The 26902-nt window shown below is 44.2% G+C and overlaps 1 protein-coding gene across 4 annotated transcripts in view; it reads left to right on the top strand.

Annotated features, from left to right (window-relative positions):
- STUM (stum, mechanosensory transduction mediator homolog) overlaps window positions 1–26902 on the top strand; it is a 49425-nt gene that overhangs the window by 11142 nt on the left and 11381 nt on the right. For 3 of the 4 annotated variants that reach the window (XM_074926473.1, XM_074926465.1, XM_074926456.1), the window contains exon 2: window positions 22155–22334. In XM_074926473.1, the coding sequence (XP_074782574.1) occupies window positions 22155–22334 (180 nt within the window). Of the gene's footprint in view, window positions 1–22154; window positions 22695–26902 lie in introns of those variants that run through there. The other variant, XM_074926450.1, reaches the window with a different exon arrangement.

Below are 26902 nucleotides of genomic sequence, written 5' to 3' on the forward strand. Positions count from 1 at the left end.
TGCATCTAAGTACTTATTTCACTCAGTCCTCTGCTCCTCCCATACAACCCACAAAACCAACATTGATACAGATTCTGGTACTCCTTTGAAGCTGGCTCCCTGAGGTGTTCTAACTTTCATCTTGTTTACATTGGTCAACTGTACATGGTGACCGGATTTTTGTGCCTTGAGAGCTCGCCCCTTATGTTGTACACCACCACAGAGGCTAGCCTTCCTTTACACTCACGCTGCAGAGGTGTAGATAGCTGCACAAGTGCAAAGCAGAGCTTGAACCAAGCCGTGAGTGTGGATAGCAGAATGGGGAGGACTCTGTGTTCAGCCATCAACTATTCTGTGTCACCAACCAGTCTTGATCCAAATAACTCCTTACACACAAGAGTACCGATGTGCCAGTTCTCACTTCCATCAGAGTTAAGTCTCAGTATTCCCACTCTGGATGGTAGGTTCAGGGCAACGTAGTTAACAGTAGGATCTGTCTCCTTGTGCTGCATGCAGCTGATACTTAGAAGAATCCTGTGGTGGAGCCTGGAATGGACTTTAGACCAAGCATTAGGTCCCAAGAGCCACTCTTGCTCAGCAATTACACACTGAATCCTTCTTTCAATGAAGCTGTGATGAATAAATGGTAACAGTCCACCCTTAGTATTATCAACACAATAAAGTTTTTTCTTCTGTGTATTAGCTAAAATATGGTATATATGGTACAAACAAAAATCTGGCCCATGTGTGTATATGTTCTGCTCTCACATCAGTGCTTTCTGTCCGCTAGATGTTTTTTCAGTGCTTGTTTACTCTCTGTGTGCCAAGGCAGAACTAGACAGACAGGATGCCCCTTTTCCAGTTGCTCTGTGGACTCCAGGTCACATTGCTTGGAGCAACAGTCAGTCATTTGAACCAGTTCAAACCAGGTACAAAATGTTCCCATTTCAAGCTAAACCCACTTGTCAGAACTGAGAATCCACCATGTGCAGAGCAACGTGTGTTGAGCCTCTAGAACCATTTTGCCTCACTTCTGCTCACCATTTTTGCCTCTTATAACACTGAGCTGGCCCCTGGGGTTGCTCCTGTGAATAAGTTTTACTTACTGTAAAGAAAAATTACATAACTGGGCTCTTATGTTAAACCCAGAGATGACTCTTCCTAAGTTGCAGTCTATTTCCCGAATTAGCCAGCAACCAAAGCTAAAAATCTGAGGCTGTTGCATTACAAAATTTATTCTGCCTTCTCTCTTACAAATGTGGTTTTGTTCTAAATATTTTTGACGCTTAATCATGCACTAGTAAGTGTTCTTTTGTGTATGTAAAGAATGATACCTAAATTACATGAGGCCTTATTCCAATGACTGTGATTTAAGTCCTTCCTGAGAAGTCCACTATTTACTGGAATGAGAAGTGCCAAGTAGGTAGTTGAACAGGGTTTTCCCACATTATTCAGTAGCGCTGTGAAGTGCAGACTATACTTCAGTCCTGTTACGATACAGAAATATGAAGGAAGGGTTGTGTCACATACTTAAAATCTTTGCAGTCTGAATGGAGAAGTCGGAGAAAATAACCTGCTGAAGATTGTCAAGGAATTTGGTGGCAGAACTGTCAAGAGAATCTACACGGACTTCTTGCAATTCAGTGCCTCAGATTAGACAACCATACTTTAGTTTCCGTTAATCTCTTCCAAGGAAACTGTTTTTAATGACCAGTTCCATTGCCCTTGGACTTTGTGTTTGTCAGGAAGCAAGGCGTCGTCTGTGCCACACGTTAATGAAAAAGCAATAAATATGTAGGATGGACAAGGCAGTTTGTAGTTTGTATATGCTGGTTACTTCCTCACATGATCCTGTAATTCACTTTAAGCCTATGAAAACTTCACACTATCTTGTACAGACAAGGGGGACTTCAGCATGTTTTAGTACGTGACAAAAAACCCAAACCCCAAAGTCAAGCAAGCACAGATGCACCCTAGAGTTGCCATTTGAAAGAATACTGATTTGTACCATGCTTTGTAGTTTAATATTAACAGATATTTGCAGTAAGCTTCACTGTACTCCTTCTTGTTTACACCACAATTGCGTGCAAAATGGGGGCTTACTGTGACCTTAAAATGTAGTATTTTAAAATATATTATTTATACAATTTTGTAGGTGACCGTGGCACTGTACAGGCAATGGAAGAAGAATACATTCTTTCTCAGAAGGCTGTGATAGAAATGTAACCCCAAGAGTCAGATCTGCATTAAAAGAAATCTTAATAAAAACACACAATACAGTGTAATGAAAAGAAAAATATTTCCTTGAGTTGTATGTTTAAAGGCAGAGTTTCAAAAGCACAGTTGGGACTTGTTTCTTAGCAACAGGGCTCATCTGAGCCCTGCAAACACTGTCATGTTGGAAAAAGATACCCTCAAGAAGAAGGCAATATGAAAGGAGCTAGAAACATCACACTTAGATGTCTTCCTGCTGTTGCAGGAGCATTTAATCAGCATTGCAAAGCCTTCAGGCAATGACCAAGGTCATTTCGATAAACTATAATGATCAGAACAAAGAACTCGTTTTTACTTCTCTTTCTCAACAGGGAAGAATTGCAAAAATAACGTTTAAAAATTGGTATTCTAGGGATACCATAAACAATTAGGTCCATCTTCCCTCTGTAATAATATGCTATATTCTACACTGAGGGTGTAGGAGTCCTGCAGAACGAAGTCCTTGCTCTGTTGTACCTCATACTGTATCCTGTACTAGATGTTTCAGAGGAAGATCCACAGTGAACAAAGTTGAACTCAATAACCTGCCTGTAGCAAAAGCTCCACCTAAAGGAGCTAATTAGCTAGCTGATACACCAAAGCAGGAGGTAATTTATATTAGTAGTATTTAGTCAAATAGCTTAATACCAGATGTTCTTTTTATTGGACATACTAGATGGGATTCATCTACCTGTGCATTTGTGTTGGTTGCCATTCTTATCTGTGGGGAGGAATTAGGCACTACCAGCATGTGACTCATCTCTTCTTTAAAATAGGTTAAGTGAATCACACCCTCTGGGGGCCTCCATCTCCTTTTATTTTTTTGACTGCAAAGGGTAACTGGCTCAGATCAAGACGCCTCCTTTACAGATAATCTGAAGTTAGGTCAGATGAAAGCTACCCATTAACCTTTTTGCAAAACAAGGCATTTGCTTTAATAGTTTCAAAAACATCCCGCATTGCCCACACATCTTTTTGGATCTCATGTTGTCCTTACAAGAACTCATAAGTAGACCTGACCTCTATGCTGTTTCCTAATGTATATACATCTACCATGTCTCATTGTAATTTGTATATTTTTGAAGTTTAGACCTCCTAATCTTTCTTATGAGTTCTCACATAAAACCCTTTAATTTCTGTAATAACTATTGTTGCCCTTCCGCATAGCTTTTTGCTAGCTCTTTTCCAAAGTGTATGTGTATTGGGTGTTGGTGGCAAGGTTTTGGCAGCAGAAGGTTGCAGGGGAGTGGGTACACATCTGTGAGGAGAGCTGGAAGAGAACCACATAGATAGCCTGTGCTGGAACAGGTACTCCTGACAGAACTGCAACTTGTGGAGAGCCCGTAGTAGAGCAGATTTGTCCCTAAGGGCTGCAGCCCATGGAATGATCAACACCAGACCAGGAGAAAAGCATTACGAAGAAGAAGTGGCAGGGAGAAACTTCTGGGAACTCACCACCACACCCCTCACCCACCCCCATTCCTCCTCCGTCCTGCACTGCTCAGAGTGGGGCAGTGGTAGAGAAATCAGGAATGAAAGAGTGAAGTTGAACTTGGGGGCAAGGGGAAAACAAAGGGGAGGAGGTAGTGCTTTCATTTGTCTGTTTCTTACTATCCAGCACTGAGAGCTGTTATGTTTACTAATGAGGCTGACAGATGAGAGCAGATGAGTCTTGGGAACTGGCTACTGCCTCTCCTCACTTTACCCGAGCCAACCAGGATGATGCCTGGCAGTTGTCTCCAGTTATGATGACTAATGTAGAAAGGTTTCCCTTCTCACTCTTCTTCTGACTTGTGGGGCACTGACAACTCCATCACAAGCTTGATTGTGGCAGGTTAAGCAGTTACATCTGAAGTACCAGTGTCTGTTCTATGCCCTAGCTGGAGATAGCCACCTCACATCAAGAGATGGCAGATGAAAACATTAGTACCTCAGTGCAAAGCCATGATTAAAGTAAGATAAATTTAAGATTCCAAAAGCTTTGGTAAGACTTTGCACTGAATCTGTTGTGGCACAGATACATGTTCCCTTATGTTGACTGATACGGCTTTATAACCTATACTAGAAAAAGATTAATTGCCTGACAGCTGGTCCTCTTCTGCCTTTAGGTCCTCGTATAGTTACACAGCATGAGCACTTGATAGTATGCTGTTGGACCAGTTCTGGTCTCCTCAAGTCATAAAAAACATACCATTACCACTGCTTAAACAGGAAGCAATATGAACTATGACAGCACAGGAAACAGACTTTTCAGACAAACATTCTTTAATATTCTGTAGTATCCTCATTTTCTGGTACATACTCCTAATCTGTATGTTTCACTTTTATTATCACCAAAAACCTGAGAGGGCAGTGAGGCTCAAATAGGAAAGCCAGAATTTGATCAAGTAACCTGACAGCTCATTCACTTTGGCCTCAGGTATGATTTAGCCTGGAATTCCTTGATTTTGGTGGGAATTAGGTGCCTAAGTGTTTTCAAAAGTCTGTGCTTTAGCTTTACTACCTTCCTTCTTTTGTTCTTCAACAGAAGTAGAGATTGCTAGCATACATAATTACACAAACATGCACCGGGGTATCATGAGTACTTATGAAATGCTAAGATACAGAGAACTAGATGAAGTGCTTCTGTTGGTCACTATGGACATCAGGAAAGTAGTAACAGAATAAGTAGAAAAATATATGCAGTTATTTGCCTATGTTAAAAAATACTGAAGGATTATAAATAGTTTAAGGCCACACATTTGAGACGGATAAGAACTATGTTCATGTTCTGTCCCTGCTGAGCAGTTTGGCTCAGCTGTTAATCTTCACTAACTGGAAGATAAAAATCACTTTTCCAATACACTTGTATTGCCTTAATCCCGGATCTAGAAATGTGATGTTTCACATGGATGCCATGCATGGTGCAGACTCTCCCCGTCTTGTACAATTTGTCATTCAGCTAGCAACGATGAGACTGAGCTTTCCCACAGCACCAGACAGGTTCTGCTTTGTACAGCCAGCCAACGTGTCAGCAAGTGTGCCAGCACCTTCTCCTGATACTCCTTTCTTCCTTAAGGTATCCTGCGATCTAGGGACTTGATAACCCACAAGTTGTAATCGCATCCCGGTATTGTAGTAGCCTTTGACTGACCTTTCTTCTATGTATATTTTGATCAGCATTGGTTCAATTAATAGTGAGGGGAGTTGATCACACTGTTTTACTTGGTCCAGTCCTCTTCCCACTCTCATCCCACCCCAAATCTGGCCTTGCTTTCTGTCAGATGGTCAAAAAGAAGAGCTAGTTCTATGTGACCCATAGCTACTAGCACACGCATTGGTTTGAAGCATCCTGCTGCCAGCCATACCATCTCTCAGGTAAGGCATGGTGGGCTTTGTGCAAAGCAGCATTCCACTTTACAAACATTCAGCCAAAAGACCAAACACAATCCTGATGGCAGCTCATGTTTCCTAGTTCCCTCCAAGAGCAGAGACAGAGTTACTGGGGATCTTAGACAGCACAGTGGTTTTGAGAGTTTCTGGAAAGGGCAGGGTGATCTGAATGTTGAGCCCAAAATACTTGGGCCTTCTGCAACAGTTGAGAAGAGTACAAAGCAAGATGCAAAGGTGAATGCAAAGATTTCTGAGTCCTGGGCTGCCTCTAATTTTTTGCAGGGGAATACAGGAACTGCCAGGACAGCTCTGCAGCCTTGAGCTCACTCTGTGCTTAGTGATCTTCCACAAATCGTGCATTTAGGCTAGCTTGCTCCACCTACACCCCAGGCCCACCCATGATTCTGATTTTGCTCAGCCCAGACACAAGTACCCAGTGCTTTTACTTACATTGCAGAAATTCCTTTTCTACATGACGAGTACTTTCTGGATGAGAACTAAGTCTGCACAACCCTTAGGAACTTCTCATTAAATCATTCTATCCATGGATCTTGAGCCTAAACTTCCCTTCTTCCCTGCTGTCCTGTGTGCCAACTTGCTCTTGCCTTTCCCTGCAAGGAGCTGCCATAGGCAGTGGTTCCATTTGTAGAGCACAATGTAATCATTATGGACTTGGCATCCTACATTCGGCTCTTCTGCTTCAGTTATTGCACTGTCCTAATCGCCCTAGTATCTGAGATAAGAGTTGTGGTTTGTTTGGTTTTGTATTGTGTTTTTTTTTTTTTTTCCTGTGGCTGGCTCTTATGTTGGCGGTCCTGTTCCAATCTGTCTCTGAAGAAAGTTTAGTAAGGTGCAGCTGCTTTGTGATGTGATCCGAGTGCATTGACGTACTTGGATTTTACATGGAACAGACATTCTTCTCTAGAAAATACTAATTGTAAAATTTAAGGTAATTTTTCATGACTGCATCTGGTTAAACAAATGTTCCTTTGAATTACAATAACAGGCTTCTGCTATCAGATTGTTCTGTGTAGCATAGCTAAAAATACATGCTTATTTTTTTCATTGCAGCCACAATAAAAGATGACAGAATAGCTCTAATGCGTCAGATCATTGCTTTTGTACAATACTGTACTAGAAATTTTGCAAGATGTGAGGGAAGAAAAACCGCTACATTTTTAATCACTAAAATAGAAGAAAAATGAATTATTTTAGCTGGAAATGTGGGGTTATTTAATGCTTAAGTGTAGGAAGCTCTAATGACTGTAGAAACCCACTTTAGGCACCTGTAGGGATTAGCATAGAAGAGTAAGGAATTCCTAAGTAGGAAGAGAACATTGTGGTATATAGCTCTATCAGAGAGCATGTGGTAGCATAGCTCATGCTTTAAGGTGGGGAGGGGGGGAAGCATGGCCTCGCCACAGTTTGTTAACTGAACAGCTTGGTTTCCACCACTACTCGTTAACTTTGGGCAGGAGAAAGTATAGCTTTCTGTCACTGTGGTGGTGAGAGCTGCAGACACCTACATGTAAGAAAAGGATCTGACCTATTCATTAGTCTTAGAAAAAAAATATTAAAAAATAAAAATAATCACACTAGTTTAACAAATATCCCCATCCATATTAGTAATTTACAGAGACTAAGTCAGTTAATTACAGAAATGAATTGTTGCCACAAGTTACTCTATGTCACACAGGAAGTACAACAGATCCTTAATTCAAGGGTAGAGGTTTTATGTTGCTGTTATTATTTATATATCCTGCAACAGATGTTCATCAGCTCCAAAAGTAAAGTCTTAGCATGGAAAACATTTGATATGGTGCGTGGAAAACTGTGGCTGGAGAGTAGGCTATAGTGATTGAAGTGAGTGTAAGGAAAGAAAAACATTGAACTTGATGATGTGAGAAAGAAAAAGAAATAGTATTTAGGGTGACCTGAATGTGTGGAAAAAGGAGAGGGCGGAATTGGATACATAATTCTCCTCCTTTTCTCTCCACTTGTGAACCTGATTGATGGAAAGCTGGTGGTTGGTGTCATCAGTGAGAAACATTCACTATGCAGGGAAATAGAGTTTGACTTTGCTGTCTGCAAGTTAAAGACCAGAGGATGTTCAAGCAGAGATACCAGAAAGACTGGGCAGGACGTGGGAGAAGCGCCCTAAAGAGATGCAGGAGTTTGAGTCACTGGCATAGAGATGGCACATGAAGGCTTGTGTGCAGATGAAGTTTAAAGAAGGCATGGTATGGAGGGAACAGAAAACGGGGAAGGGAATTGCAAAGGCTCAGTTAGTGCCTCTGTGAAATAGGAAGAGAAAGATGGTAACGAGTGAGAAATGTCAAGGACATGGTAAGAGAGAGGAAAAAGGCAGATGGCAGGATGTCAGAGAGCCTAAGAGGCTCCAGAGCAGCTTAGGAGACAGAAATACTGCAGATGGAGCAGAGGTCTTGAGGCTTGCCCAGACTTTTTGCAGACCTTAGTGAGAACGGTTTCAACAAAGGGCACATAAGTCTCATTTGTAAAAGAGGACAAAACCGGGGTAATGTTGCAGCATTTACAGGGCAAAGGGAGAGAGGGAGGTGGTTAGGGTCAATGTAGGAGACTTACAAGAGGCCTTTTTCTGTAGCGGGGCAAAATGTCATTCTTAACCTTAGTTTCAGCTGTGCAGTCCCATAAATTGAATTCACATGGTAGTGTGAATGCTGATACAGTGAATCCAGGCCAGAAATGAGTTTAAATTCTAAGCAGCTATTAGAAGCTGTGGGGTTACAGGAGCTGGATAACTAGTCTCCCAGCTGTACAGCTTCTGGGCACAAGGTGAGCCTGGAGAGCTTACAGGATCACTGGGCCATGTGGTCCTCCTCAGGTAGGGAGCAAGGAGAGCAACACTGGGTGATGTACAGAGCAGAGCCTGTTCATTGACAGCACCACAGACTTACTAAAAAATTAGGAAAGTGAGTATGCATATAGGATCAATTTTCTACAAATTCTAATTCTGCTCAGATTGCATGGATGCATATTTATGTTAGCCCTGTTCAGGTTCCCATTTGGATTTAATTCATCAGCCTTACACAGAACAGCAGGCATACAATGTTTGCCATGGCCTGTTACTATTATTTAAAAGAACTCTCTCTGCTGTTTGCACTTCTGAATTACTGCCAAGATCAGGTTAGACCTGATGAGCCAAATTAATCCCCAGTGTAACTCTGTGGCAGTCAATGGATTTGTGTCAGAACTGAATCTGGGCCCAATACAGATGTATTTTTTGGCAGTAGGAAAAGAATGCCGACATAGGAATGAATAAAGGTTAGATGAATGGTCCCGCAGCTGAGCCTGCCCTTTCAAGAAGTGTTTTCCTTCTACACCCACCACTTCTTTCCAAGGAGATGTGTTCTTTTGCTTTCCTTGCTGCTTGCTCCAGAGTCCTGAACCAGGGGAACCATGCATGGTACAAATGGCAGTCCTCAGTGGGTTGGAGGTTATGGAGATTTTTTGAGCTGCTCCAGAGACCCGCAGATTCTTGAGAGAGAACAGTACATAACACCAGTTCCTGAGAAGCTATGGCAGGAGTAGCTTTGGGGATACTCAAGAACTGCTGTATAAGCTCTTTGGGACAGGGAGAATCTTCGGGGGTTCATACATTGCTTACCACATGGAGATCTCCTGGCTCTGGCTGGCACAAAAGTAGCAAATGCGAATTCTCTTTCCTCTGCAGGATTGGTACCCCCAAAAAACCAGCCCTGTTTAGAAAATGCCATGGAAAACTGGGTAAGAACTGACCACAGTGAATTCCAGTTTGTCAAACTGGAGGACATACAGAAACAGAGAAACGATGTCTTTGTTTGGGTTTTAAAGCCCTGTGTTGCAATGTCAGTGTCAGTCCCCTGCCCCCAGTCTGATGGCTTCTCAGTAAGGCAGGAGAGGACATTTAAGTCTGAATCTCATCTCAGCTGCACCCTTTAACATTTAGATAAGTGCTTCCAGCAGTCTTGCATAGGTGAGTTGAACCACGTTCCTGTTGTCCCTAACCTTATTGTAACCTATTCAGCCTGAGAATAAAAAAAGAACAGGCAAGATGAAGCTATGATCACTTCCAGTTTCTCTTTGTGTAACACTTTCCCCGGTGCATCTCATTCCATGTAAATTTTCTCTAACCTCTGAAGAATGCTCTGCTTAAGTCATTGTGTAATATGGGTATTACTTTTCATATTTCACTCATAATTATGTGCTACATTGTGATGTTGGGGACTTGGTATTTTGTGATATCTACAAACAAATGCATATGCATTTTTATCTAATGCTGACCAGTAGCTAGATAGCAGATACTGGAAATTATTTGGTAAAGGGAAAATCTGTCTTGTAATAGAAATAACTGTAAACCAGATCCTGTTTTCTGCAAATTGGGAATGCAACATCTCCTAGAGATGGAGGTGTGCCAGGGGCGTTCAGATGAAAAGATCACATGTAGAATCCTGCAAGCCCACTTACATGGCTGTGCAGAGGCCCAGGCCTTGCTGGACATGTCTTGGTTGCCCAAGTGATAGTAACTGTTTGTGGATAAGACAGCTCCTGAACAGGACCCAGTATTTGTCTGTTTCTGACCTGCTCAACTAAGCTGTGGTGTTTCCCTTAGTTTTGTTTCCGGACAAAAAAGGGCTAGACCTTGCAGGAATGATGATTTTATCCAAGTCAATATTTTTTTTATTTCTAAAGAAAGAAGGCACTTCTATATAAAGTGCTGTTTTCCCTCAGTACAAAGGCAGCTCCCCTCAGAGGCTGGCTGAGCTGTTTGATAGCAGCATGCGTGTGCTTAGGGGGGCAACGTCAAAGGTGGGGGCTGTTGACTTGGAGTTCACCTGTTTCGGCATGATCAACAACACACAAGCATGCTTTCTGCTTGGGTGTACTGATTGCGATGAGAGTAATTGAGCCTAATGTTTAAGAACCAGAACAGCTCTTCAAAAATAAATTGAAAAATCATGAGAGCCCTGTGTTCAAGAGCTGTTAATCATGTAGTGGCAAAAGGACATGGCTCTGGGAAAACAGATCCATTAAGCTATGTATAGAGTAGTTAAAGTTACTGAAATATCATAGAATAGCTGAGGCTGGAAGGCTTCAGGAGGTCATCTAGTCCTTCCTCCAAGTGGGTTAAACTAGAGCATGTTGCTCAGGTCCTTGTCCACAGTATCATGGGATATCTGCTGATGCAGATACAGTGCAGTAGCCTCCATATTCTCCACATCTTCTCCACACTAATAAGGAATCTTTTTTTTTTTTTTAGTAAACTGTTCTAGCTGGGCTGAATTAATTTGTTTTGGCTGGTGCTCATATTCACAGAATCTGTGAAGTCATGGGTCACTCCAGCCTGCTCTATATATGGAGCCTCCATTGGGGTAATGTCAGGCATAAGGTACCACAGCTCATTGCTGCCAACAAATACTTGCTTTCAATGGTCTGCCTGGGGTCTTTCCCTGGGAAGCAAAAATTGCTCTGGAAGACCCCAGATCTTCTCCCCATCTTCCCCATAGGAGCAAGACTATAGAGAGCAGGTCATGTGTGGAGGCTTACTCTGATTCTGTACTTCACCTCTACAGTTAACAGCTCCTGCCCTCCTCACCAGAGAGAGTGTGGGTTGGTTGCAGCCCAGCTCTGTGTGGATCCTTGTTTTACTCATCCCACATTGCTCTTCTACAGACTTGGTCTTGTTTGAATCTGCTGTTCAAGAACATTAGTGTGGGAAATTTCAGTTGAATTGGATTCAAGTGAAGCTGCAGAAAATGATCCCTATGGTTTTGCTGAATAGGGTAAGACAGCTTTATATTCTCCATTAGGTAAACTATCACGAAATGAGAGTTTTATTTGTTGTCTGAGTCACCTGAAGGTATTGAAGCCAAACTTAGAGTATAAAGCATCATCTCCTAAATATTTCATATGTTATGTACATGAGTAAAACACCAGTGGCTTTAGTAGATGAAAGGTAAAGCACTTTACTTAAAAAGAATAGCACTTTTGTGAAAACTGTCCTTTAAAAGCATGATCTGGTCACTATTTGACTTATAGTAGCACTGAAGAGAACGATAAAGATATAGCCCTGTCATACTAGGTACATGAAAGATGGTAAATTTCCTGGGACAAAGACTATCCAGATAGAAAAGACACTTGAAAGTAGTGGTGTTAACACCTTAATAATGTTACTTTGAGTGCTACAAGAATAAAGTTACAGCATCAGAATTATTTAGCAAGCGGCTGTAATGCCAGGACTGTATTCCAGACTCCTGGGTGCAGCACTGCACCTCCTGCTTGAGATGCTTTGGCTCATAAAATGCATGCACTCAGTTTTCTGGATTAAAAAAGGTCTTTTTGTTAGTCTCCTGCATGCTTATCACTTCAGATGTCTGCACATTTATGTCACAGTTTTGGTTTACATTCCTATACTACTAGAAAGATAGCTTGTACTTTGGTGTGATTTTGGAGGCTGGCACACTTTATTACACTTCCATTTCAGCTGTCCTGATCTGTAGCAAAACCTCTAATTGCTCTGCATTCCCATATAACTTCCTAATAAGATTAATTCTGTCTTGTGTCTTGGTAGTCCCTAATTAACATGATTCGTCTTCACATTAAGGACCCCAGGGTATTGCAGCAAGCTCAGATTCACTGCTCAGTGAGTCTTAGAAGTAGTTAATCTTTCCTTCCACCAGCAGAGCAAACGTGGTTAGGCAGCTTCAAAGGGCTGAATTCGTTGCAAGGGAGTTATCAGAAAGACAAGGAGTGCAGCTTGCAGACCTCGCCTTGAACTGTGGCTGCTTGGCTGAATGCAGACAGGCAGGATAGGGGAGAGAGACCCTTACACTGCCCTTAGTCCGCTGCTTTCCTTCTGCTCAATTAGAACATCCTGAGATGGGCACTAATGGAACTTAATTAACCTGTGAGAGGGCAGAGGCAGGAAAACAAGTGAGTATTTGAACTGGTTTCACCCAGTAAAACACTGAGTGTAGTAAGAGCCCTTCCACTACTGTGGAAGTTGAGACTGGAGGGTCACACCTGCCCACCTCCGGCTCCGTGTCCGACAGGAAGGAGCTGTCTGTCCCTGGTACAGATAATTTAGAATAAACTTCAGTTCATCGCTGTATAATTGGCGAGAGCCTTTGTGAAAGCTCTCAGGAATCCCTAGCCTTTTCTTCATTATTTTTCCACAGTTATGCAGCTCTTCTTTCCAGGGTCCTTTAGGAGCTGGAGGTATCAGAAAGCCAAAATGCTTTCCTTACAGGTGGTTTCATGGCCACTCAAATGAGGAGGGGCTCTCTCCAGACATTCTGCTCTTGAGGCTTCCAAGTTTGTTAAGTTTGGATGAAGAGCCACATCCAAATTATTTCAATAGCATAAAATGGAATGGCTCAAAGTTTGTTTCTGGATGTATATCAAGAAAACAAAACTGACTTCTGGTGGTGCTTGAGAATGGTAAATTAGGATCATAGTCTTAAAAATAAGAGATATTGTAGTGGAAGGTTGTTTCTGTCCCCTTGGTTCTCCTGTCACTTGGATCCTGAGCTCCTGCAGCAGGTGGATGCAGAGCAGCCTGGGATTTGAAGAGCCATGGCAAAGCATGCAAGCTGGTGTTTCTGGTTAGCTGGTGGGAGGGGAGTGGAGCGTGAGGTGGAATAAGCACCTGACAGTACAAATACAGAGTTTTGCGTGGCAGGAAACAGTAGAGAAAACAGCATGTAGAGCTGTTTCCATGAAACAGAGCTTTTAAGTTGCTGATAAAATTACAGAGCAGCAGGAATGCATCCACTTAGGGCAGATGAGCTTATAGCAAAGTGCCCTATGCTGTAAATGGTGGTCATGCCTTTTGTTTGTTGTTATAGTTAAAAGACAATTACATTATTTCTCTCAATGCTGGCATGCTTAATAAGGATGCAAATTAAAATTCTCCCCTCATTCCATTAGCAAATAAAAGTAAGCATCAAGCAGAAGCAAGGCTGCAGTGTCTTTTCACAGTGGCACCTCTGGCTAGCAGCAGAACAAGAGACATGTCATTGAGCCTCCCTGGCTCTTTGTTCCCTATCCGTGACATCCAGACCGCCTGTGGTCTGCTTCATAGCAGACATCTACCTTACAAACTGCAGAATACTACTGGAGGACTGTATTAGCTTTAACCAAGCCAGTCTAGCTGTGGGCTAGAAGCAAGCCAGATTAATCTATGAGGAGCTCAAGCTGCTAGACTGCTTGTTGTGCCCAAAGGATGACTTCTTTACATCCAGCAAAGCATCTCTCTATACCACCACAGTCAGCAGGACAGGTGTAGTGCATAGCTACAGTGCTACTTGGACAGCCAGGGGTTCTAGAGTGACCCAAGCAGGAGACAGAAGAGGTTGGGAAGGAAGATGTCTGTTAGTGAGATACTAATAGTACATCAGGAAGAAACTGGGAGTAAATAAAAGATTAGTGGCATGTTCAGAGAGTTGACCTGAGTTTCAGCTGAGATACTGTGATAAGTGGCAAAGAATGTCTCCTTGTGGCATGTTATCTTGGTCGTATGGCAAAGGATTACACCTGGTGTAGATGGGCTTATTTTAAACTATTAATTTTCTGTGACAATAGGTGGTAGGTGTTGTTTGGTGAACCCTTCCCCTTTCCTATGTCTAAGTTTCTGCATAGCAATATTTTTCCCCCCTTCTAGGAAATTATAAGTTCTCTCCAGTGGTTCATGCTGTCATAAAGCATAATGCAAAATGTCAGTAGCAGTTCTGGGACCACATCTTTTGTACAAGAAGGGAAAAAAATTAGTTTAGTTCAGGAGTCAGGCAGGTACAACTTTCAAAAATAATTCAGCAACAGCAAGTCCTGGCAGAAATCTGAGGTCTGCTCCACCACTGTGAATTATGCAGCAGGGCCCTGCATCAATGTTCAGCAGAAATTCTCCGATCTCAGATACTTCAAAGCATACCCTTAATTTTCAGCATCAAGTCAACAGAATTAAACCATAGGACTGGATTGGAAAACTTCACCCAAGGATTGTGGAATGTCTGGCAGTGGAACAAGCTGTACTGCAATCTCACTATTTATGGGTCGCTGCTTTTAAGTGTTCAAAACATTGCAGTGCTACAGAGTAAAAATAATGCCGATGGCTCCGTGTATAATTAAAGCTTTAGTAAGTCACTTCACCTTCATGCAGCCCCCCCATGTAATTTAAGATTTCGCTATGTATTTTTAGCCTTGGAAGTCTGTGAAAGTTTGTTGCAGTCAAGTTTTGAAGTTCGTGTTAAAAAACTGCATTTTCAGAAGAGTTAACTTTTTCTAAAGCATTAGAGAAAAAACCCTCATTTTTGATGCAAAGGCAGCGTTATCTTACTTACATGTGGGCCGTCTTCTGTATATGCTACATAAACATTGTCAAGTCTGTTCTGACCACATGACACAAACCTACTAATAACAAACAGATGCAGAGCTCAGTGCTGGAGCTACAGCAGTGTACTGAAGCAGTTGTGATCAGTCATGGCCATATAATGCTTTAGGACATGCTGGACATTTTTCACGTACGTAGGGAAACCAGAAAGCTAATTGTGTATACATCCTGCCTTTTGCAGACTTGAAAGTTGGAACAAATGATGTGGAGACAAGAATTGCAAGCACCAGCTCTCACTTGTCAAGCAACTGTGTATTTTTGTCCATAGTGAGGCCAAGAGGACCGGACAGAGCCAGAATTCACTTTGAACGTCCTTCCGATATGGAAGGGGAAAAATAAAAACAACATTCTGGCAGAAGCTAAACAAAGCATTTTTAATAGCAGGCCACGGAGGAAAATTCATGAGCTACTCTCCATGGCAACATCTAGTTTCTGTCACGTTTTCTGCCTCCACTCCCTCCTCCTTCCCTTTCTCTTCTCACTCTCCGACCCTTTGGTGCCCGCTGTTCTTGCCCAGGTCCTGCCCACACGGCTCTCCAGGAGACCTGCCATTTGCAGACTATTGCTTCGACACCAGCTGTTTGCACATCATTGATGTTCCCCACTTGCAGCAGTGCTTGTTACGCCTGGCCTGCACACATGGGATTCAGATATTTGATTCCAAGAGGTGCTGCCTGGGACCAAGCAAACCTCCTGTTTTCTAAGCTGTCCACTGCTCCTGCTCTTCTTCCCCCTCAGACTGTTAAAGCCACCTATCCACCCTAGCCCCCTTGCACTGTATTTGGCAGGGGTAGGCTTTAGTCTGTATGGGTACTGGGAAAGGGAAAAAGGTTGCCAATTGCTGTTTCATTAAACTTCAGCCTAAACCCCAAGCTTTTAAGATGTTGATCTAAAACACTATTATTTCTAGAAGAAAACCGGGTAATTGCACTGAGTCCTGCCTTCCATGGTTGAAATGAGTTGCAAGGGGAAGGATGTAAGGATGCCACTGCCACCCAGGTTCCATGTTCTCTCGGGTGGGACAGTTATACCTTGCTGATGCTGCAGCACTGAATTTCAGTCCTGCCATGTCTACATTCTTTATATTTCAAGAGAAACAAGTCCAGCACACCCTAAGTGGTGAAGAATTGCTGTGTAAATGACAGCCCCTATCCTGGACTAAGCACTGGCCCCAACCCATAGCAGCAGCACAAATTTTTCAGCGCTCCCAAGCTGCTTGATGTGAGAAGGCCACAGACACTTCAGCTGCTCCAGGAGTGCAGCTGTAGTTGCATGTACCTATTTTCAGAGGGCCCTGAAGGGCAAGTGGGTTGAGGTCTTCTGTTACTTGCTTTGAGTGCCTCTGAGGAAACTGAGTAGGAACATGCCTCCTGGCAGAGGAGCAACCTCTGGCCATGGAGCCAGGCCCAGGCTCTTGAGAACGTTTACCTTCCTCAGGAGGACACCTTCCCGCCTCTGCCTTCCACTTTTGCTGCAAACCAGAGAGATTAGCTGCATGCCTCCTGCCTGCCATCGTGACTGTCTGAGGAGGCCATAGGAGGAAGAGACATGGTGGAGACCCTGACAATAGCACTGCACTTGCAAACTGCAAGAGCCATGGTAGTTCACACACAGCTACATCAAGTGCTCTTCTGGACCAGCCTTTTCTGTTCAGAGCACTGTAGTAAGCCCTACTGAGTTCCAGCAAGGGAGAAACTGGGGAGATTAGTGAGGACTGGTGCTGGCCAGAATGCTTCGAGGGTGTTATACCTTGCACCCATTTTCTCAAGCAAAGATACAAACAATTCTCTGCTTCAGAAAACTTCAGCAGTCACCCTGAGCGTTAATGCTTTGCAATTTTGTTTTATATTAGCCCAGCTCTACCCACATAAGCAGAGGGAAAAAGTTCTCAGCATCAGGAGATACTGCTATAGCCCTTTCTTGAGCAGGTTTTAGTAGTTCTTTGCCTCATCATAATCCAAAGAACTACAGTTTAGCATATGGATTGATACTAAGGATGAAAGGCCTCACAACTGAAATAACTCCTTACAGCTCAAACTAGAGTATAAAAATAAATTCAGGACACTTAGGACCCAAGAACATCTTAACCAAAAGATACCACATTCACTGCAGTAACAAGGACACAAGTAAATCTTTTTATTACCCTTTTTGCACAATTTTTCTGACTCACGCAAACGAGAACCAGCACATCTCATGAATTTTCAGCACATTCATAACATCTGCCTCATATACCTGCCAACACTGTTTAATGACCGCTAATAATAATTTTCCTTAAAAAATTCAAAGGCACATTAGACATGTCCCCACACAGAGCACTCCCCTGACACAATACAACTATACAGGTACTTCTCATCCCCACAAAATACACACTCGTTAACTACATCTCCCATCATCAATCCAACAGCCTTCCTTGCTCCCATGGACACCTAAATTTCACTCCCCTCTCCTTCCCATCTTTGGCTGTGCTTACCTGCAGCTGTGCTCCAGCATCACAACATGGTCCCACTTTTCCCCTCTGGGAGGGAAAAAGAAGTACCATTCCTCTGCCTTGTTTACACTCAGTGCTAGAGAGGAACATCTTAAATGATCTCTAGACTTGTAGGAAGAGGAAGGGGTATTTCCCAGCCCCTCCCTGGCTCTAGGTTTTTGTAAGGTAGGGACCATGACCAGCAACAACTGCTCTACATTCTGCCCCTGGCTGCAGTAATTGGGGTTTCTGCTGTTCCTCCACCTGTAACAGGGCAGCTCATCAGATGTGATTTCCTTGCAGTAGAGATGCTTTCTGTTGCGATGTTTCACATATCTGGTAGTCAGTGGGAAGCCCACTAACAAGTTATCTCTGTGCTCAAGCTACTTACAGTGTGGCCATTAGTGTCTCATCTCGCTCTGGTTTGCACTCTGGCTCCATCCAGGCTCCCACTTCTGATGTTTCTGGGAAGGTGCCATCAGAAGGTTGCCCCCAGCCAGGTCCTCCAGATGAAACGTGCCAAGATCCATGTCTGACTGAAGCTCCTGCAGAAGTGCCCGCGATAGGCTTTATTGCAAAAGTGGGAGAGAAAAACTTCTTTCATGCAGCTTAAGATACTCTATAACACAGTCACTGCTGCACTCAGATAGCACAGAGAAGACTCTGCTGAGGACAGTCCATGGGCTTGACCTCATGTCTTGCTCTGCCCCAGCCCACCCAAAAGGTGGTAAACCAGGAGAGCTCTCTCCAGGGTGTGAGTTTTCCCACTAAGAGGAAAACAGACAAACTGTTCCTCTCTCACACTATTTCTGTGTACTCTGTGAGGCTAGGAACCGGCAGGTGATGCCCCTGGGAAGGCCATGGCTGCCAGGGTACCAGCACACACAGGAGAGGGGACTTGATCCTTCATGACAATGGACCTGAGAGGAGAGAAAAGGCAAAAACGCCTCCTTTTGTCTCTCCCTTTATAGTGTTGTCCTGCAGATAACGCATCCCCTTTGTGTTCAATGGGTTAAACTGTTGAAAACAAAAAGCCTTTGATATTTACTGGTGTAATCTAAAAATACCCCAATTCTGCTGACAGCAAAAGCAAACACAAGCTCCCAGAGACTTTCTTCCCTTGCCGAAAATGGCATGCAGTGCCCCGGCTGGCTGACGCTGCCCCAAGTGAAATGAGATGAGTTGAAAGAGCAAGCTCAGCTTCCAATCCCCTCTCAGCCTTGCTATACATGGCGCCTTCACCCTCTGCCCTCAGCTACTCCAGTAGAGCAAACCTCAGCTCCCACCCATCCCTCTGCCCAGCCCCAGGTACTTGCTGGCTCCGGGTGCCGGGTGGACTGTATGGCTCAGCCTGGTGATTGCAGCGGGCCCGGATGCCCCATGAGGCTGAATGAACAGACTTGTTAGGCACCATAGGACGTCTTCTCTCCATCACCTCCCCTCTGTCCCCAAAGAGGCTGTGTTAATTCACGATTTAGAATAACCCCAGATTTTACTGCAGTTTGGGTATTTTTCACTGGGAAGATATAAGAAATGCTTGATATAATTTACTTATCTCGTGCTATGCTGACACAATGGTGGGGGTTTTAGTTTACATCTGCCTGTGAAGTTAGCAGTTTGTGTTTGCTGGTTACACTCACAGCCTGAGACCTTTTTGGACAGATGATTTATTTGGCCAACATCATCTCAGCTGCAGTTTGCATACTGAGTTTAGATTTCTAGGCTATAGGTATTCAAGTGTCTGAATGCTTGATCAGGAAGGGAAATGGTTTGGTGCCCCAGCTCTGACAGATGCAGCTTGCTTGCCTTCCTCCTCTGCCACCTCCACATCCTCCTCCACCTCCTCCTCCTCCTCCTCCTCCTCTTCCTCCTCCTCCTCCTCCTCCTCCTCCTCCTCTCTGTTTCCAGATGCAAGTGCTTCCGTATTCGACAATGTCTAACTACGATGGCTTCTTAAGGGGAAAACATCTACCTTGGCTAATGTATTGAAGACTCTGTCTTCTGCTTCACATTTTAAAGCGTATGTGGACTAGAGGAAAAATATTTTCATATTGTATCTGCTGGCATGCCTTAGGTCTTGTATTTAAAAATGCCAACAACCTCCCAAAGATTAGCTAATCATAATTAATAAAGAAAATGTACTGGCATTGAAAAATGAATTGGCTCCCTGAAAGTGACCTGAAGAGGGAATCAGAAGCCAAGGTTCATGAGATTTTAATCTTAGTTTCTGTATCAATTCCCTGTCCAGAGAGGTACATTTAACTGCTTTGTTTGCTTTATTCCTGTCTGAATGGGACTAGACATTAGCTTAGTCACTGTGGAGTTTAGGGGATTAATTAGCTAATTCAGCACCTCACTCTAATGATGTAAAAATTTTAAAAGCTTCACTGGAAGGATTTGAAGCTGTATCTTAAGAATTATTGCTCATTTACGACCTTTTTTGTAATACATCTTGGAAGAGTTAAAGGTAAGGCAAGAGGGGAAGATTTTCATTTTAAAGAGAGACATGCATTTCCATTTGGCAAGATTTTGCATCCTGATGGGAATATGTGAACACCCAGTCTCTGATCTTGCCTCAATCCATATTTAATCTCGGAGAGTGCTGTGGTGTAAATTTGCAGGCAAGTTTCAGGAAGCACAGGGGAATATTCCAGGCTTCCTTGTGCTTTGGAGAAACTATAAAGGTAAAAAAAAGTAGGTGAAGCAGGGCAGGAATCTCAGGTCATCCCACATGGAGGACAAAAAAGACAATGAAGACAAAGGAACAGAGGTAAAGACAGCTTCTCTTTTGACAAGCAACGGGGAGATTTATACAGTGTCCTTTGGGATTAAAATGATTTCCCCTTTTCCTCTGGACAGATCTTTTTGGTTCGGTGGATAAGAAGATGAAACCCTGCCCGTGAAAGTCAGCCAGAGGACAAAGCCTGGGGGTTATTTCTTACAAGGGAGAAGACACTGCCCCTCTCCCTGCCAGAGGTGCTCTGCCGTAGGGCTTCTCCTGCCGCCCCAGCAGTGCTCACCCACTCCTCTTCACCACGGTGCCACTCCACAGCGGCTCTGCACTCGGCTTCGGTGTGCCGCAAAGGGAGCGGGTGGGAGTACGAAATCAGATTGAGCCAGCGGTAGGAAAACAAGCAGGGTTTTAGGAGGTGGTGGAGTGTTAGGAAGATGCTGAGGATGGTGAGATTATAAATAGGCTGTAGCCAGCCTTCCCTGGCATTTTGGCATCTTAACTGCCTGTTATCCTTGTGACCCACTGAAGAAGAGGCAGCAGTGGAAGAGATTATCTCTTTCATCACCCTGGCAGTGCAGGACAAATGGTATTTTGTTCCTAACCAAATCCTTCTGCTCTCTCTGTCTGGTGAGGTCTGCTGGAAGGGTTTAAACTGAGTGTTTTCTCACAGTCTTCAGTCAAACCAAGGGACTCCCTCCTTCCCCAAAGTTCAACAAAGCACTTGTGTGCATTGAAGATGAGGTCGTTCCTTCAGATTTCACAGGGTGTTTGCAGGCTCCCATCATCTGATAGGAAAAAGGGCAATTTTTTTAAGAAACCACTGGATGTATGTTGCAGGATTTTCAACTCAAGACATTCGTTAAAGAAAGCACTTGACAGAACTAGGTTATCCGGTACAATCCACATTACATCTTTGTACCTACCTTTGCAATGCTGTGTTTATATTAAAAAAACACAACAGTCCATATTGATAAGAGGTGTTGAAATGCATACTTAGATCAGGTGACTGAACTTCTTGGCCAGCAGTTTGTACATTCTAGGGGTCAGAAACAGTTTCTTCTGCTCTTTGCCCATGCTATGTATTTCTGCGTGTTGGTTGTGTGACAGACAATGCTCCTCTGAGCTGAGGGTTTCAGCTAGCCAGGGGCCCAACTAGTTCCCCAGGGGCCCAGGACATCAGCTGTGAGTCAATGATCAGGCTTTTCCAGTGTGGTAAATTCAGGAAGAATCTTCATAAAGGCTGCTATGGTGTAGTTTTTTCCCCCCAATTTTAACTTTCATACATCAACAAGATCCTTCATCTGAATTATTTTAGGAAGTCTGAAGGGTGTTTGCAAGTTTTGTAAGTTGGTCTCAAGCAGAGTCAAGGGCTGCAACACCAGGTCACCTGGCTGCAGCACTGGTTTAGTTGCTTCTGCTTTGTTAAAACATTCTCTCAGGTTAACAACTTGTGAATGAGGAAAGCGTTGTGCAAAGATGCAGTGCCACATTAGCACCCCTCTTTTTGTGTGTGCTCCTTTTAGAGAAGTATTTGAATAGGAACAGACTGCCAGACCCGTACAGCTTTCTAGAGCCAGTTCTACTCTAACTCTGGGTGCAGTTTTCCCTTTTAGAGATTCTGTGCAGTAAAGGTTCTCCCCAAAAGAGGATCACCGGGCAGAAAAAAGGTAGACTGGTATTTCCACAGACACACAGCACTCCCTTGTAAACTGCCTACAGTGCATAAGTGGTTGCTATTGGGTGGGGGAAAAGGAACCAAAATGCAAAGAGTGTTTTTTTCTATCCTGGTTTTCAAGTATACATATTGGTGTAATTCAATGGGAGACAGTAGCATGTTCCAGTGAGCCTAAGAAGTGGGATGCTATGAGAAGTGTGTCTAAGAGAAGGAATTTGGCATGAAACTGTGGCTTTCACTGGGTGTTTTGTTGTTGCTCTCTCCCTAGGAACGTTTGTATCCGCTTTCACCGTGCTGTGCGGAGCCCGGACCGACCTCCCCGACAGGCACATGTGTTGTGTCTTCTGGCTGAACATTGCTGCTGCTCTGATTCAGATCCTGACGGCCATCGTGATGGTTGGCTGGATTATGAGTATATTTTGGGGGATGGACATGGTCATTCTCGCAAGTAAGTACAGTGCACTCACCTCCCTGACTTCTCCCCTCTGTGGCCGTGTTGCTGGGTCCCAGCTACTGCCCCTGCAAGCCATCGGACTGCACTGTAGGGAGGAAGAGCCACAAGGACGGGCTCTGCAAGTCTGAGAAAAACACAGTAGGCAGAGGAATTGCCGGGAGGCAGTTGGGATGGGCCCTGTGACACATCTGGAAAAGCCTCCCATCCCACCACATGGTTTAGGATCTTCCTTTCCCCTTTATGAAATGAAAAGTGCGGGAAGGGGTGAGGCATCCCAGCACTGTGAACTCTGCTGTCTGGAGCCCCTTCTGCCCTGGTCGCATCTGCGTGCGTGTTTGAACGAGAAAGCCCTTTGTCGCTCGCAACTCCGGCTGTGTTTTTCCAGTTAGTGAGACCTTGCAGCAAGTCCAGTTCCACTCCCACAGGGCACGCAGGGCCAGCTGTCCCCAGAAAAGCCCTGTGGACTCTCCTGGATCTTCCCCTTTCTCCCCAGAATCCAATTTACCCAAAGGGTGTTTTTTCATGTTTCACACCAAATTCTTAGGCTGAGCGGGACTGTTAAGCTACTCCTAGAAGGATTTCCCCTACATCTTTTTAAGAAGCCTCCAAAACATTAGGCTAGGGAAAGACGAGAGGAACCCTTTTTTAAACTTACATAATTTAGGTCACTCAGTATATATTACCAGTCTAGACTTTTACTGGTGCAAAAGTTATATCATATCTGTATCATATTGCAGAGAATTATGTGACAGTCTCACCTCTTCTCCAGAGCCAAAAGCAGCCCAAAATTCAGGGTGCTGATTGTGCCAGAAAGACCCCACTCCCTTTCCAAAGGCTGTCAGAGGCCAGCGGGCATTGACCCAAACCAAACAGGTCTGAGATCCTTCAGGCTGGCGGGGCAAGCAGTTCCCAAAGCAAGCGCTTCTCCCAGAGAATGTCTTACCCACAGCTTTTGCTTTTTGGTTTGAAGGGGCTCCACTTTGTTATTGCTGCTGCTGACATCTGTGGCTGCATGACAGAGGAGAGAGGATCTCAGGCAAATTGCCTAAAGATGAAAGGGATGAAACTGAAAGAAAGCCAGCAGGAAAACAGTGCACATCTTCAGCTACCAAACCCAGGGGTTAAACCCTCTCACCAAACCACTTGGTTTCTGAGTGATTTCTGAGACAGCTTCAATTTACAGGCTGAGTTAAGGGCAATCCCCATGCAGAGCAAACGATGGATATTAAAAACCTGAACATAAGCGAGGCAAAAGGCTTCCCTCAGGACAAAGGCAGCACTGTCCTTTGTTTTTCCCTGCAAACCGCCTGCCAAGTTTCCTCTCAGATGTACCCACAGAGCAGGGGTAGCCCAAGTTATTTCTGAGGATAAATTGTGAATCGGTGTACATCTGTGATGTGTCTTTAAGAACCTGCCCAATTTGTGTGTAATCTCATAATTACGTGTTCATAATCATATGCTCTTCTGATATTCCTCTGCTGGACAGCCTCTGTGCATGGTTTGCTGTCTCGCAGGACCCAGTTCTGCAGTTGTGGGGAGAGGTAGGAAAGTATTTCTCCAAACAAAGAACTACAGCTGAAACTGTGACTTGCTTTTTCTCCATAGTCCTGTTCATGTATGTCCTCTGAGTAGAGGGGCTGCGGCTCAGGAGGGTCTTACTTGTTTTCCCAGCTTGGTTGCCAGGGAAAACTATACAGCTTGGAAGTATTGTCCCAAAGCTGTTTCCCACACCTGTCTGGACCACGCTAGTTTGGGAGTTAGAGGGTGCGTGAGCAGCATGTGGAGGAGATGCTCAGGCCAAGAGGTTCCCCACCACAGCAACAGTATTTCATCCTGGCCCCACTGGTGGCATTAGAGAAGGGTAAGAGGAGTCAGTGTGTCTTACGTTAACCAGCTATGTGTTATCTGACAAGTTACAGCCCTTGGCAGTTTCTTGCTGTCTCATTAAATAGCTGGGTTTTAAGTTTACTTACCATGAAGAGAAAATAATGGCTAAATAAAGCAGCTCTTGGCTGATGGAGAATAAAAGAAAAAACTAATTTTTCAGTCAAAACAAAGAACAGAAGTGATCAACTGCTCCCAGCTGGATCAAACAGCCCTGTCAGACCCAAAATGGTTTGTTTTTTCATGCTTTGTTTTCATGTTAAAAAACCCTAATAACTTAAAAAGGAAACAATGTTTCAAATGCAAGAAATAAGACATTTCATTTAAAAACATTGCCAGGAAACAGTTTGCTTTGGTTGGGTTTTGTTTTTGTGCACAACAAACTATTTGTAGAAATTGTACACTGATGCAACTTGAATCTGGTGGGAAATAGCTAAAAAAATATGAAACTACTGTCCACTTCTGCCCTTCTTCGCCTTGAAATGGACCATCCCATGCATCCCTGTAAGGGTGCCGTACAATTTTGATGGGCTAGAGGCAGAGCACAGTGGGTGGTGTTTAAGCTGATGGGGGCTAGCAGTGAGGAGAAGGGTGGGAAGCAGCAAGGGCTCGGGACTCCTCTCTGGCATTCCCTGAGGAATGAGTGCCTCACTCCCTGGATCAGGGCCTGCCTACCTATTAGCTGGTAGAGAGCTAGGTGGGAGTTAAGGAGGCTCGTTGCAGTTTTTAATCTAGTGCTAATTCTCAGTCATTAAAAGGGGAAGCCTGCTCTGAGAGGAGAGCTTTGGGGATAATGTCAGACTACCTTTAATGAGGGGAAAAGGCAAAGAATTATAGGCCCATCAGGTATACTTCATTTCCTGGAAGAAGTAATCCAACAACTGACTTGCATGCATTTAGAAAATAAAGAAACAAAGTCATCTTGGGTTTGTCCAGGGCAAAATGTGTCAGACTCACCTGATGCCCTGTGACAGAGGAATTCATTTTGTGAGAGGTGGCAGTGGTCAACCATTCCCCCTGACTTTCAGGCACTGGCACTGTCTCACATAGCATTCCTACCAGAAAGCCAGGGAGACATGACCTGGGTGAAAATGCACTTGAGAACTGTTCTCTAAATACATTTTCCTGAACTGGAAAGATACAAGTCTTGAAAGGTCCCTCCTGAATCCAGCTCTGTTCGGTATTTTCATTCCTGGCTTGATGATGGACCGGAGAAGGGACTTACCAGCCCTACACCACTGGCAGCTGCAAGGATGGCAGGCACAGTGAGGGCAGTGTCCAGATTCAAGCAAATTGAAGACATGGTCTGAAAAAACAAATGCTACTCAATAGAGACAGATCCAAGACACTAGGGATGGATTAATCAGCTGCATAAATACACGCTAGGGAACAACTTGTTTTTCAGAGAAGGCTGTGGTGGCTGCAGTGAGTCACAAGGCTGCGCAGGAGTACAATGCTGTGGAGGGAGCAAACACCCCCCACCCCCGACAGGTAGGAGCGGAGCCTGTAGGCCATTAACGGGTCTCCTCACCTTTCTTGTCACACATAAAGCTGCAGCGAGGCTTATGGCCAGCTTTGGAGACTGTACTTCATGTGGGCAACGTGGAGAGAGTCCAGAGGACTGTGAGACAGCAGGCAATGAAGAGATTCAGCAGCTAGTACATGTGAGAGGGCAGCAGTTTAGCCAAAGACAGACTTACTTAAATAACAGCACGAAAGATCTGTTTGGAAATTAGGAGATGTTTTCCCTCAAGTAAGGTCAAGATGCTGAAGAGGTGTCATGGCAGGATCTGCCCTCTCTGTCACTGGAAGACCCCAAGAGCAGGTAGACCCGTGTCTACCAGGAGCAAGGTGGGACACGGGAGAGACAGACTGACCTCAGGGCGTCCCACCTAGCCCTGATCTCCTGTAAGGTGACATTTAGCAGGATATATCCCAGAAGGAAGATTAACTGAATGCAGTTTTGCTGTCACACTTAATTACTTTTGGCAGCACAATGGCATGGGGCATTTTCTCTGCTAATTTGAATGAATTGCCAGCTGGCTCCATTAAACATCACAGATATCTTCTTTAAGCAGCCATATGGCTTCGGGAACCATCCTTCACTTTACCTGCTGTCTGAAGGCAAAGGTAGATTAAAAGGAAGTAATTAATAAAAAAAAAAAAAAAAAAAAAAAAATCAGGACTTTCCCTTTGCCACCGCAAATATCCAGCTGCCCTTGGTGGTGGCTGGGCAGCATTGCTGCACCATGCTCTCCTCGAACCCCTCCTCACGGCTGCGGGGAAAAGGCATGGAGATGAGGCAAAGCAGCTAATTAGCTGGCCAAGGCCAACTGGAAAATGAGCCTCCTAAGGCTTTCTGGGCAAGTTTCCCTCTGCGAAAGGCACACCTTGTCCCCAGCCCACGCAACACACGTCTTCATTAGCTGCATTGTGCAGAACGAAAGCAGAGGAACAGCCTTTCCAGGAACTCCCTAACTGCTCAGAGCTCATTAGAAAAGGTTCTGTGCCATTTTTTGACAGAAATACCACAGAAATCAATATAGTAATATCACACTGAGGTGGCATAGGGGTCCAAAGTCAGGGACTCTTTGTCCAGACGTTGTTTTGCCTCTAATGAAAGCAGCCAAGAAGTCAAGCCTGGTTTCTGAGGGAAGCCCTTGCTCAGCTTCTGGCCT

Source organism: Athene noctua, chromosome 1, assembly GCF_965140245.1.
Source record: "Athene noctua chromosome 1, bAthNoc1.hap1.1, whole genome shotgun sequence".
In the NCBI taxonomy this organism is placed as follows: domain Eukaryota; kingdom Metazoa; phylum Chordata; class Aves; order Strigiformes; family Strigidae; genus Athene; species Athene noctua.